The sequence below is a fragment of the Denticeps clupeoides genome, chromosome 13 (assembly GCF_900700375.1).
Source record: "Denticeps clupeoides chromosome 13, fDenClu1.1, whole genome shotgun sequence".
Taxonomy (NCBI): domain Eukaryota; kingdom Metazoa; phylum Chordata; class Actinopteri; order Clupeiformes; family Denticipitidae; genus Denticeps; species Denticeps clupeoides.
The window spans coordinates 746447-758157 of NC_041719.1; the positions used below are offsets into that span (position 1 = coordinate 746447).

The 11711-nt window shown below is 46.9% G+C and overlaps 2 protein-coding genes across 2 annotated transcripts; one reads left to right on the forward strand and one right to left on the reverse strand.

The window, feature by feature from the left end:
* Positions 1–713: 713 nt before the first annotated feature.
* On the reverse strand, positions 714–4467 carry tmem120ab (transmembrane protein 120Ab). The gene is made up of 12 exons (XM_029001500.1): positions 3984–4467; positions 3791–3909; positions 3318–3434; positions 3178–3237; positions 2990–3085; positions 2793–2882; positions 2629–2694; positions 2499–2560; positions 2333–2425; positions 1729–1793; positions 1526–1594; positions 714–868 (listed from the first exon to the last, which is right to left on the reverse strand). Exons 1-12 carry the CDS (start codon positions 4221–4223, stop codon positions 758–760), a joined length of 1188 nt encoding a protein of 395 aa, XP_028857333.1. The 5' UTR covers positions 4224–4467; the 3' UTR covers positions 714–757.
* Positions 4468–4627: 160 nt separating this feature from the next.
* On the forward strand, positions 4628–11318 carry gdpd1 (glycerophosphodiester phosphodiesterase domain containing 1). The gene is made up of 11 exons (XM_029001491.1): positions 4628–4760; positions 6391–6569; positions 6815–6857; positions 8013–8148; positions 8236–8281; positions 8509–8630; positions 9659–9748; positions 9828–9961; positions 10228–10287; positions 10361–10412; positions 10486–11318. Exons 2-11 carry the CDS (start codon positions 6434–6436, stop codon positions 10618–10620), a joined length of 954 nt encoding a protein of 317 aa, XP_028857324.1. The 5' UTR covers positions 4628–4760; positions 6391–6433; the 3' UTR covers positions 10621–11318.
* Positions 11319–11711: the final 393 nt, after the last annotated feature.

Below are 11711 nucleotides of genomic sequence, written 5' to 3' on the forward strand. Positions count from 1 at the left end.
ACATCGAATGAGAAGGCGCGTCCAAACTTTTGGCCTGTACTGTATGTATTAGCATTGATACATTAAATTAAACAGCTAAACGATGACGCTAAATCCCTCCTCTACAGAAAATGTATAAAGTTACTCCAGTAAATATCTGTGAAGGTTCTCAGTCATCCAGGTGATGGTTTCACCCTCCCAAGTCTGGACTTGAGAAATCCTCTGGAGTGGGACGGGCGAAACGTTGTCGAGGATCCGTAACAAGTCCAGTTTGCCAGTGAAATAACCGTCATGTAAATGTAACTCGTTACCAGACCTCTGGTAACTTGCTGAATAGAACAGGGTTCCCACTCCAAGCCAGTCTTCAAATTCCCTGGCCAAGAAGCAGAAATTACACATGCAGCCTAGCTGATGTAGGCCCATAAGAAAAAATGCAATTTTTAACAATTATTAACTGTAACGCAGACCTTCAACATTAATATTAAATATAATAAAATCTTTGATTAAATATATTATGTACCATAATTATTGTATTTATTTTAATGTGTCAAATAAATGGGGTGATTAAAAAAAAAAAAAAAGACTAAAAAAATGTAAATAATTTTTATTTATATTTTTCTAAAACAGGCATTAGCAAGTCAAAAAATGTCCTTTCCATGACAATGTTCCCTCACTGTTTGACTGAAATCTCAAATGAATATTCTTTTTTTAAAAATCACATGAATAGAGCTCGGTATAAAATAAGAGGATAAAAACTGGGCGTGGCCCAGGTGGTGAATCACGGACTCTTGGGTTTTTTCTGACTCTGCAGCTTATGCCGGACCACAGCCAACGTGGTGGAGAAATTCCCCAGGAACAGAAGCACGAAGCAGACGGCAGCAACAGACACCTGGGACAGAACTTGGAATTAACATCCGAGAAAGCAAGTCTGCGTATCTTTTACTTTTATACACACAACCAGGCAAAAGTCTGGACGCCCCTACTCATTTCTGCACTTTTTACTTTAACCGAAGAGAGAGGACAATGCAATAACACACGTGAGGTTATGTGAAGTGAAGTGAAGGGATTGTCATTGTGATACACAGCAGCACAGCACACGGTGCACACAGTGAAACGTGTCCTCTGCATTTAACCATCACCCTTGGTGAGCAGTGGGCGCCATGACAGGCGCCCGGGGAGCAGTGTGTGGGGACGGTGCTTTGCTCAGTGGCACCTCAGTGGCACCTTGACGGGTCGGGATTCGATTACGGGGCCGCGTCCTTAACCGCTAGGCCACCGCTGCCCCTGTAATAAACAGGAAGATGAAGATTTGCGGGAGGAGGCTGTGATGCCAACATTTCTCACTCTTGGCTTCCAACAGTCACGTTCTTATCATTCGCTCATGTAATGATGACAATAGTGAACAAAGCAGCCATGAAGGTAAAGAACCGATTCATCAAGCATGCGTCACTTTCTCGTGATACAACAAATACTAAACGTGTTTCTCGTGTTCGATTCTCCAAAGCGGTCCAGACTTTTGACTGGTAGTGTGGTGTCCATTAACCACCTGCCACTCGACACAGTCTGAGCCCCGAGAGATTACGATCAGGGAGACCCCGTTGTACAGCTGCCAGAACTGCAAGGCACAAACGAATGAGGTTTCAGTTCCTTCAAAGCCTTGACGGAGCTGGTCAAATATCAACAGCGTGACCCCGACTATCAGTACGTCAGAAGGTCAGCAGCAGACGGATGATTCCGAACGGAACTTACGTGACCAAAGAACAGGAAAGGCAGCAGAAACGTCAGTCCGCGCCACATCCACGACTGAAAGCCCTCTGTGTTCAAAACACACGTATGGTAAGCAAAGGGAGTGTATGTGTGTATGTATGTGTGTATGTGTATGTGTGTGTGCGTGTATGTGTGCGTGTATGTGTGTGTGTCTGTGTGTGTGTCTGTGTGTGTGTGTCTGTGTGCGTGCGCGTGTATATGTATATGTATGTGTGTGTGTGTATATGTATGTGTGTGTGCGTATATGTATGTGCGTGTCTCTGTGCGTGTGTGCGTGTCTCTGTGCGTGTGTGCGTGTCTCTGTGTGTGTGCGTGTGTGTATGTATATGTATGTGTGCGTGTATGTGTGTGTGTCTGTGTGTGTACATGGTGGTAGTAGCCTAGTGGGTAACACACTCGCCTATGAACCAGAAGACCCAGGTTCGAATCCCACTTACTACCATTGTGTCCCTGAGCAAGACACTTAACCCTGAGTGTCTCCAGTGGGGGACTGTCCCTGTAACTACTGATTGTAAGTCGCTCTGGATAAGGGCGTCTGATAAATGCTGTAAATGTAAATGTAAATGTAAATGTACACCCCACAGACCCACGGTCAGGTCCAGGTTGTGTCTCTGTCCGAGGGCTCGGAGTCGGTACAGGCAGCCGCTCTGGTAGTAGTACTGCAGGAACTGCAGGAAACCTGCGCAGGCAGAAGACAGGCCGTCAGCGCGGCCGACGCCCGCCACTCGCAGCCCGCGGGCGCGCCCACTTACTCTGGTACATGGAGTACGACAGGAACTGGTTCCTAAACATCTGGTACGAGTTGCCATCGGGCCTGAGGGGTAAAGCACAGCAGATTTACACACACACACACACACACACACCCCTCACAGCAGTACTCACCAGGTCAGCATGACCCCGGACAAGAACGTGGCGACATAGTGATGGACGACCCACCAGCCCTTAATCCTGCGAGAGACCGGCGTGAATACGGGGTACGGTGGGGACAGTGACTACAATAATGAGGTTCGAGCGTGTGTGTGTGTGTGTGTGTGTGTGTGTGTTACCTGGAGCCATTGCTGATCAGTATGCTCTCTCGAATGGTGAGGGTGCAGTAGAACCAGACCAGCAGGAAGTTCAGCAGTGCATCAACGAACCTGGACACACAGAGAGAAGCAGGAAAGCGTGCCGGCTTTCCACAAACGTAGCCCAATGACACACACACACACACACACACACACACACACACACACCCTTCAGTCACCTGTAGCTCAGCGCAAACAGACACAGAGATGCCAGGACCAGCAGGACCACCGTCACGTACAGCTTGAACTGCTCATATTCGTCTTTGTAGGCCCCCCTGCACAACACAACACACGCTACCGTCCTGACCACACACCACACCCGAGCTCAGCGCCGCATGCGCCCACAGTCGGTCTGGGGTTCACGTACTTGGACGACTTGCTAGGGAGGTTGACATTTACGCTCCCGAGAACCAGGCTGAGGTACAAGCTGAAAACGGAGCCATTATAACTATTAGAAGTACTGCACCACGATCATCATCCCAGTCAGAAATGGAAGTGGTCTGTTACCCATTCTTCTTTGGAAGGAACGCTTCCATTTCTAGTAAAGCCCTCGGCCACTCCTTCATCTGGGATTTGATCATGTCCACTTTTTTGGCGTCTTCTTCTGAAAGTCCCTTCCTCGACCTGAAACAAGAATCATTCACACACGTTCTTTGTGGTCTTCTCATGGCTCTCCTCTGTGTATCTGTCCACCAAACTTTGGGCAGAATGCATTTAAAATGAATACTGAATACATTAATAAACTAAAATACATATAAAATGCATGTGTAAAGCAGCTGTGACCGATCAATATTTCTGGCTGCTGAATTTGTCACTTCATGCACATCAGGATTGTCATTAATGAAACATCAACACAAACTGAGCATTAAAATGATAAAACTTGTTCTCTTTTTGCTTTATGAGCTTATACTCTTATACTTGTATTCTGAGTGTGCATCAGCATTGCACGCATTCCATTCACAGAAGTGGCGTGCACCCACTTTTCCATCAAGCGACTCAGGTCCTTCTGATTTTTCCCATGTCGTTTGATGTCTGCCGCAAAGCTCAGCTGCAGTTTAGAGACGTCATCCAGCTTCTGCATGTAAACTCTGTGAGTTTCCTGAACACACACACACAGCATACTGCACATAAACACACAAACCCACAGCGTCCATCGTGCTGCGTTGATCCTACCTGGATCTGCTGGAACTCTCTGTCCAGTCCCTCCCAATCTCGGAACACGTTTCTTATGCCTGCAGACATTGTTGCTGGGAATCCGGTGGAGTTTGTGTGGGATATTAAAAGGGAGTTGGTCCCTCTGTCTGACCAGCGTCCATCATGCTGCTGATTAGGGTGCTGTGGAGCTGACTGGTTGGCCCTGGACTTTGTTTGGGGCCATAAAATCAGCGCTGGGCTGTCGACACCATACACCATGCACTTTTACCACCGTGCTCTGCCTCGTAATTGATCGTTTAAAGAACTAGATGAGTAATGAGGTTCTCCCCAGATGTCCGACTCAGAGTGATATATAATTTTATGCATGTTTCCATGTTACTCCTCATTACGTAACACCGATATCAGGCTGATGCAGGTAACTGGGTCAAAGGTCAAAGAGATAATTTACCAACGTTCCCCAGCACGGCGGCGCTGGAGACGTTACGCGTGTTGTGTTTTAAAACAGAAACTCTGTTTGTGCGTGTGAGAGCAGCAGAGAGTTCGTTTTTACACGCAGATCGAGTAATATTACACGTTTAACGAGAATCCCTGGCCGCGTGAACGCGCCCGCCTGACGTCACGCCGCCGCTCGGCTCTGGTTGGCTGGCTGTGCGCATGCGCACTCGGCACGGCCGCCGCCGGAGACCAGGCTGCGCCGCAGGTGTGGCGACGTCCAGATCCTGCGCTGGGATGGCGGAGCGGCGGGACGCGGCGGCCGCCAGAGCCTGAGAGCCCGGAAGGAGCCGCGGAGAGAAGGTGCGTTACCTTCTGCACGGCCTGAAATGAACTATCGTGGTTTTACCAGCTTCAGAATTAAACACGATGGAACGATCTCGTCGTTTTCCACTGTAAATGCTGACTTTGCTCATTCATTATTGATGTACTGATCACTTGAATGTTGAAGACACTGTTTTGTTTATGCAAGATAAAGCTGTCGGCATTTTCCACCAGCGGCCGCTTATATGTAGTTATATTAGTTTATTCTCCTTTGTTCTGTAATTTTACATGGTAGAGATCTGTCCAGCGGTGCATGGTTACTGAACCAGCGGTTATATGTAGTTATATTACAATTTATTCTCCTTTGTTCTGTAATATTACATGGTAGAGAACTATCCAGCGGTGCATGGTTACTGAACCAGCGGGTATATGTAGTTATATTAGTTTATTCTCCTTTGTTCTGTAATATTACATGGTAGAGAACTATCCAGCAGTGCATGGTTACTGAACCAGCGGGTATATGTAGTTATATTAGTTTATTCTCCTTTGTTCTGTAATATTACATGGTAGAGATCTGTCCAGTGGTGTATGGTTACTGAACCAGCGGGTATATATAGTTATATTACAATTTATTCTCCTTTGTTCTGTAATATTGCATGGTAGAGAATTATCCAGCGGTGCATGGTTACTGAACCAGTGGTTATATGTAGTTATATTAGTTTATTCTCCTTTGTTCTGTAATATTACATGGTAGAGAACTATCCAGCGGTGCATGGTTACTGAACCAGCGGGTATATGTAGTTATATTAGTTTATTCTCCTTTGTTCTGTAATATTACATGGTAGAGAATTATCCAGCGGTGCATGGTTACTGAACCAGCGGGTATATGTAGTTATATTAGTTTATTCTCCTTTGTTCTGTAATATTACATGGTAGAGAACTATCCAGCGGTGCATGGTTACTGAACCAGCGGGTATATGTAGTTATATTAGTTTATTCTCCTTTGTTCTGTAATATTACATGGTAGAGAATTATCCAGCGGTGCATGGTTACTGAACCAGCGGGTATATGTAGTTATATTAGTTTATTCTCCTTTGTTCTGTAATATTACATGGTAGAGAACTATCCAGCGGTGCATGGTTACTGAACCAGCGGGTATATGTAGTTATATTAGTTTATTCTCCTTTGTTCTGTAATATTACATGGTAGAGAATTATCCAGCGGTGCATGGTTACTGAACCAGCGGGTATATGTAGTTATATTAGTTTATTCTCCTTTGTTCTGTAATATTACATGGTAGAGAACTATCCAGCGGTGCATGGTTACTGAACCAGCGGGTATATGTAGTTATATTAGTTTATTCTCCTTTGTTCTGTAATATTGCATGGTAGAGAATTATCCAGCGGTGCATGGTTACTGAACCAGCGGGTATATGTAGTTATATTAGTTTATTCTCCTTTGTTCTGTAATATTACATGGTAGAGAACTATCCAGCAGTGCATGGTTACTGAACCAGCGGTTATATGTTGTTATATTACAATTTATTTTCCTTTGTTCTGTAATATTGCATGTTAGAAATCTGTCCAGCGGTGCATGGTTACTGAACAAGCGGGCATATGTAGTTATATTATGGTTACTGTATGCATGATGATACTTCGTGTCTTGACAGTGGGTCTTTGTGCTCTTGGTGACCTGGCTGGGACACTCCAGAGATGTGCGCCGCGCTCTACCTCCTCTCCACGCTTGCCGGCTACGTTCTCACCTCCGTCCTGCTGCTCAAATGCCCGGCCATCTTGCACCGGAGGAAGCGGGAGACGTTCCGCAGCAGGCACATCTCCCACCGGGGCGGTGAGGACGGATTCTCCTGCTCTCCTGGAAAGCTTAGTCAGAACATTTTAAATTTAGTCGAGCTCCGATCCTAATCGGAGAGTTGAAGTCTTTTCTTCTCCAGTTTATCGGGCGGAATATGGTGTTGTGCAATCCTTTTTCACCCCGATATCTGAGCCGTGAGCACAGAATAGGGACGGGGCTGTGGGCACCGAGGAGGCTGATAGCGAAGCGGCGGTGGTGAAATGAACTCTTGTGTTTTGCAGGTGCTGGGGAGAACCTGGAGAACACCATGGCTGCATTCCGCCAGTGAGTACCTGACCTAGTGGCCTGTAAATTTACTCTTGTTGATGATTAATGGGCTGTTTGCATTAAAAACCCAGAGTTTTTGGAGGGTTCAGGAGCAAAAGAACGGGCCAATGGCATGAAGAGCTGGAAACAAGGTCTTCCTCCTGGTCTCTTGCACAGGAGCAAGACTGGAAAACATTTATTTAGCAGAACAGATAAAGACGTCACACACTGTCACACACTGTCACACGCCCAGGTTTCTCCTCCAGTCTCTACACTCCTCATACCCCTTGTACCCAGAAGATGTACCCTTGTAATAGAAGATGGAAGAAGGCCAAGTCCTTCTGCTGGCATCGCTGGCTAATGCGGGTCTGCGTTATTCATGGCTCGTCTCTTTAATTCTGTTTAAAATTCGGAAATCGAGTGGCCCAGTTTCCTCTCCGTCTTGGACTGGTGCTAGATGACGGGGTAGAACCAGTTCACCGGGGACTTTTAAACTGGAAAAGCAGGTATTCGAAATGGGCGGCCATTCCTGACCGAGCAGGAAAGACCCAAGCAGCAGAACATTCGTCCCTCATGAAGACATTCATTCCTAATTCCCTGCAGTCAGAGTCGCCTGGAGACCATCTGACCGTCCAGGAGACTGGACACGTTCATACAGAACTTGAGCACCAACTACACCCTCATGACACGGTGCCGGCATGAAAACACAAAATTTGAACAATGGGAGCATGTAGACCACGCCCACATTCAAATTCCAGCACTCTGGTGGAGGAACTGGTGAATGTGACATTAGTGACCACGCCCTCATGATGCATCTTGTATAGAAGAAGGGAAGTGAAGTGATTGTCACTGTGAGACACAATGGACGGTACCTTCATCAAGGGGACCTCAGTGGCACCTTGGCGGCTCGGGACTCGAACCCACAGCCTTCCAATGACAAGTCCTAGGGCTAGGGCCTAGACAGCATCGCCCACAGGGCAGTTTTTTATATTTATATTAGAAATATAGATATGAAGACATATACAATATAATATATGTGAAGGTCATCTGAATGAGCAGCATGTAGCTTGTATGTCCTGCTGTGGTCTTTGATGAGACCCGTGCTCGCGGTGGGCGGGGCCTGGGGTTTATTAAAATGGCGCCATGGCTCCAGTCGCTGTTTCTTGTACCCAGCGCGGTGGAGCTTGGCACTGACATGCTAGAGCTGGACTGCCACCTGACCAAGGACGAGCAGGTGGTCGTGCTTCACGATGACAACCTGAAACGCGCAACAGGTGTGAGCGGCGACATCGCCAACGTGGCGTACACGGTGCGTGGCCAGCGTCCTTCACAGGCTCGCCGCCGCTCTCATTCCTTCACACGTCTTCATATAGACTCTCTCTCTCTCTCACTACAGGACCTTCCCCCGTACCTCTGCAGACTGGGCGTGACCTTTCAGAAGGGTGAGAGGCTTACAGCATGTTTGTTGTTCTATTGCTGTACATTGGTGGGTGTGAGCGAGCGAGAGAGAGAGACCGGTGTCACGTTTACACCGGTGGGGTCTGTTATTAACATGCAGGTTCTGAACTGAGTTTTGAGATCAGATTTAATTTATGGAAATGAGCCCTTGTCTAGTTTTTCATGGTGTGTATTTGTGTGTGTGTGTGTGTGTGTGTGTGTGTGTATATAGAGTGCTACTGTGACGGGGGTGAGGACAAGCGAATCCCGCTGCTGAAGGACGTGTTTGAGGCTTTTCCTGACACGCCCGTCAACGTCGACATCAAGGTCAACGACGACACCCTCATAAAAAAGGTCTGTGTTGTAAACTGTGTTATAGTAGTAAAATATGCAAAAACGGTAAAAACCGTCAAAATCATCCTCCTTCTAAAACCTTCATTTCCTTCTGCACAACTATGGCAAGCCAACAGGGCCAATAATCAGCAGGTTCACGACGCAATATAAAGGTAACGCCATAAAAAACGTCATTTTGTTCATAGAAAACGACATAATCCTTGACGACTCCTTATCGGCCTCAAGTACAGTGTTCTCTGTTGCTCTGTATAAGAGCGTCTGCTAAATGGTAAAACACACAAGTAATCCTGTTTCAAAGTTGAAAGTGTCTATAATGTTCATGTTGATAAAGTGAAGTGATTGTCACATGTGATACACAGCAGCACAGCACACGGTGCACACAGTGAAATTTGTCCTCTGCATTTAACCCATCACCCTGAGTGAGCAGTGGGCAGCCATGACAGGCGCCCGGGGAGCAGTGTGTGGGGACGGTGCTTTGCTCAGTGGCACCTCGGCGGATCGGGATTCGAACCGGCAACCTTCTGATTACGGGGCCGCTTCCTTAACCGCTAGGCCACCACTGATATGTAGGGCCACATCCCACGAGGACATTTTCTATAGATCTATTATTATGGCCTGGTGATATGAAGGGCCAATAACACTTAAACTACAGATCCCATAATCAAACTAAGCGCCCTACGCACTGATTTTGAAGCACGAAAAAAAGAATTTCGACCTGCTTCACAACCCATTTGCCATCAACGTGGAAACGGCTCCTGAACAGATTCAGCTGCAGTGTAAAGGTCGCGTTCTACACACGTCATGTCATTATCAAGTTAAAATAAGGAACTTCTGAAATAAACACTTTAGAATTAATATTTGATCAATGTTTGACTTTGCGAGGGATGGGGGAGTCTCTGATGGTTCTGGATGTTCTGCTCGAGACGCTCTCTAAGTGTTCTTAGATCATCAGCTGGATCAGGTGGTGTAGATGCTGCCAGGTTTTTCAGCGTGCGTGTGTGTGTGTGTGTGTGTGTGTGTGTGTGTAGGTTTCTGAGCTGGTGATCCAGTACAACAGAGAACAGCTGACCGTGTGGGGAAACTCCAGCAACCAGATTGTGCGGAAATGTTATAAAGAGGTGCGTTCATGCGGACATGTATCTCATTCTCATGATAAGAACGTGTATGTGTGTGAATGGTTAAACCTGTTCTCTGTAGAACCCACGGATCCCACTGCTGTTCAGTCTGCCCCGGGTTCTGCTGCTGGTGGGTCTGTTCTACACTGGCCTGCTTCCATTCTTCCCTCTGAGGGAGCAGTTCCTGGAGATCCCCATGCCATCCATCATCAGCAAGTATGATCTCTCTCACAAACACAATCTTATCAATGAAATATCAAATGCAGTGTTTAGCTAATCATTTATGGTTAGTTTCCCACAATCCTAGACTAGAAAAAGCATTTTTGAATGGAGAACCTCAGTGAAGTTCTCTTTTAGCCAGGGACTTAATCCATGAACTGGTTACTTTTAATGCGATTATTATAATGGAACGTAGAAGAGGAATAACCTAATACTTTAACTCTGCGAATACGGCAGTCGTTGATCTGCTGATTTCCCCTCAGACTGAAGGATCCTTCGAGGATGACGAAGAGCCAGCGCCTGCTCACATGGTTGGCCGATACGTGAGTACAGCCACTTCCTTCTCAAACCGACATACACAAGCAGTTCGTTCTGTGGACCGTGTCTCTCTTGCAGGCTGCTGATGAGAAAAGCCCTCTTTGACCATCTGACTGCCAGGGGGATCCAGGTAAAGAGCAGAAGAGAAACGGGCTTTAGCGTCTGGTGGTGTGGCCTGTGGGTAAAAGACTTGTCGCCGACAGGTGTACATCTGGGTCCTGAACGACGAGGAGGACTTCCAGCGCGCCTTCAACCTCGGCGCGACGGGCATCATGACCGACTACCCCACCAAGCTCAAGTCTTTCATGGAGAAGAACAGCCTTCTCAAGTCTGACTGATCCCCCATCCAGGTCCCACGGGAAATGTTGACGCGCAGTTCAGCTGCCTCCGTCCTGCCTTGGGGGTGCAGCACACCTCACCAGCACCACCACACAGGCCACAAGAGACGTGCCAGACCCAGCACTTTCCTCCTACATCTAGATTCAGTTTATTTCTCACAAGTTGCATGCGCTGAATCATTCAGCAGTCAGTTTGCGTTCATGAGGGAGGGTGGGGATCGTCACCTCTGTACTGATTTCCTGCTGTTCTGTTCCTACGTGTCGTTTTTCGCCTCTGTCTGCCTTGATATTCACGAACAGGAGATGTTGTCGGGTTCTGGACCGTCCTCGGCATCCGTCTGAATAAACTGTCTTGATTTTGTTGAGTTGTTTGTTCTACAGCAGTGTGGTGATCATGTGTGTCGCATTGTGACCTTTAACCCCTGTTTAATCTGCACTGCAGAGCATTTCTAGTTTTACCAGGTTTGTTTCATGTATGTTTCTCTGTAGTGAGGCGCTGCGTGGAGGATGTGCAATATTTACTCTACTGTAAGGACCGAGTAGAGCGGCATTCAGAAAGGGACGTGAAACGATGTGGACAAACCATTTCAGGGCTTGACATTACATAAACACAATCTTCCCGATGTGACGCTCTCCTGTGAATCTGTACGATTATGGCATTATGGATGGCATTGTGGCGAATAAAAACCAAGGCATAACTCATGTTTCGTACTATTTAAACATCCCTCTGCAGGTGAATATGTGTGAGATGTCCAACCATATGAAGGCCTTGCATTTACATTTACAACATTTACCAGACGCCCTTACCAGACTTATAACCACTAGTTACAGGGACAGTCCCTCCTGGAGACACTCAGGGTTAAGTGTCTTGCTCAGGGACACGATGGTAGAAAGTGGGGTTTGAACCTGGATCTTCTGTGTTACCCACTAGGCTATTACCAGCCTTGCATAACTTGGACGAGTTATTCATTCACCCCATTTCATTTAATACTTTTTAGTCGAGCGACCTTCTGGAAACATTTTCACGCCATATTTTTTGATGGGCCGCTGCAGGGGTTTTTATTTTGGTTTCGGGCCGGCGGGCCCCTATT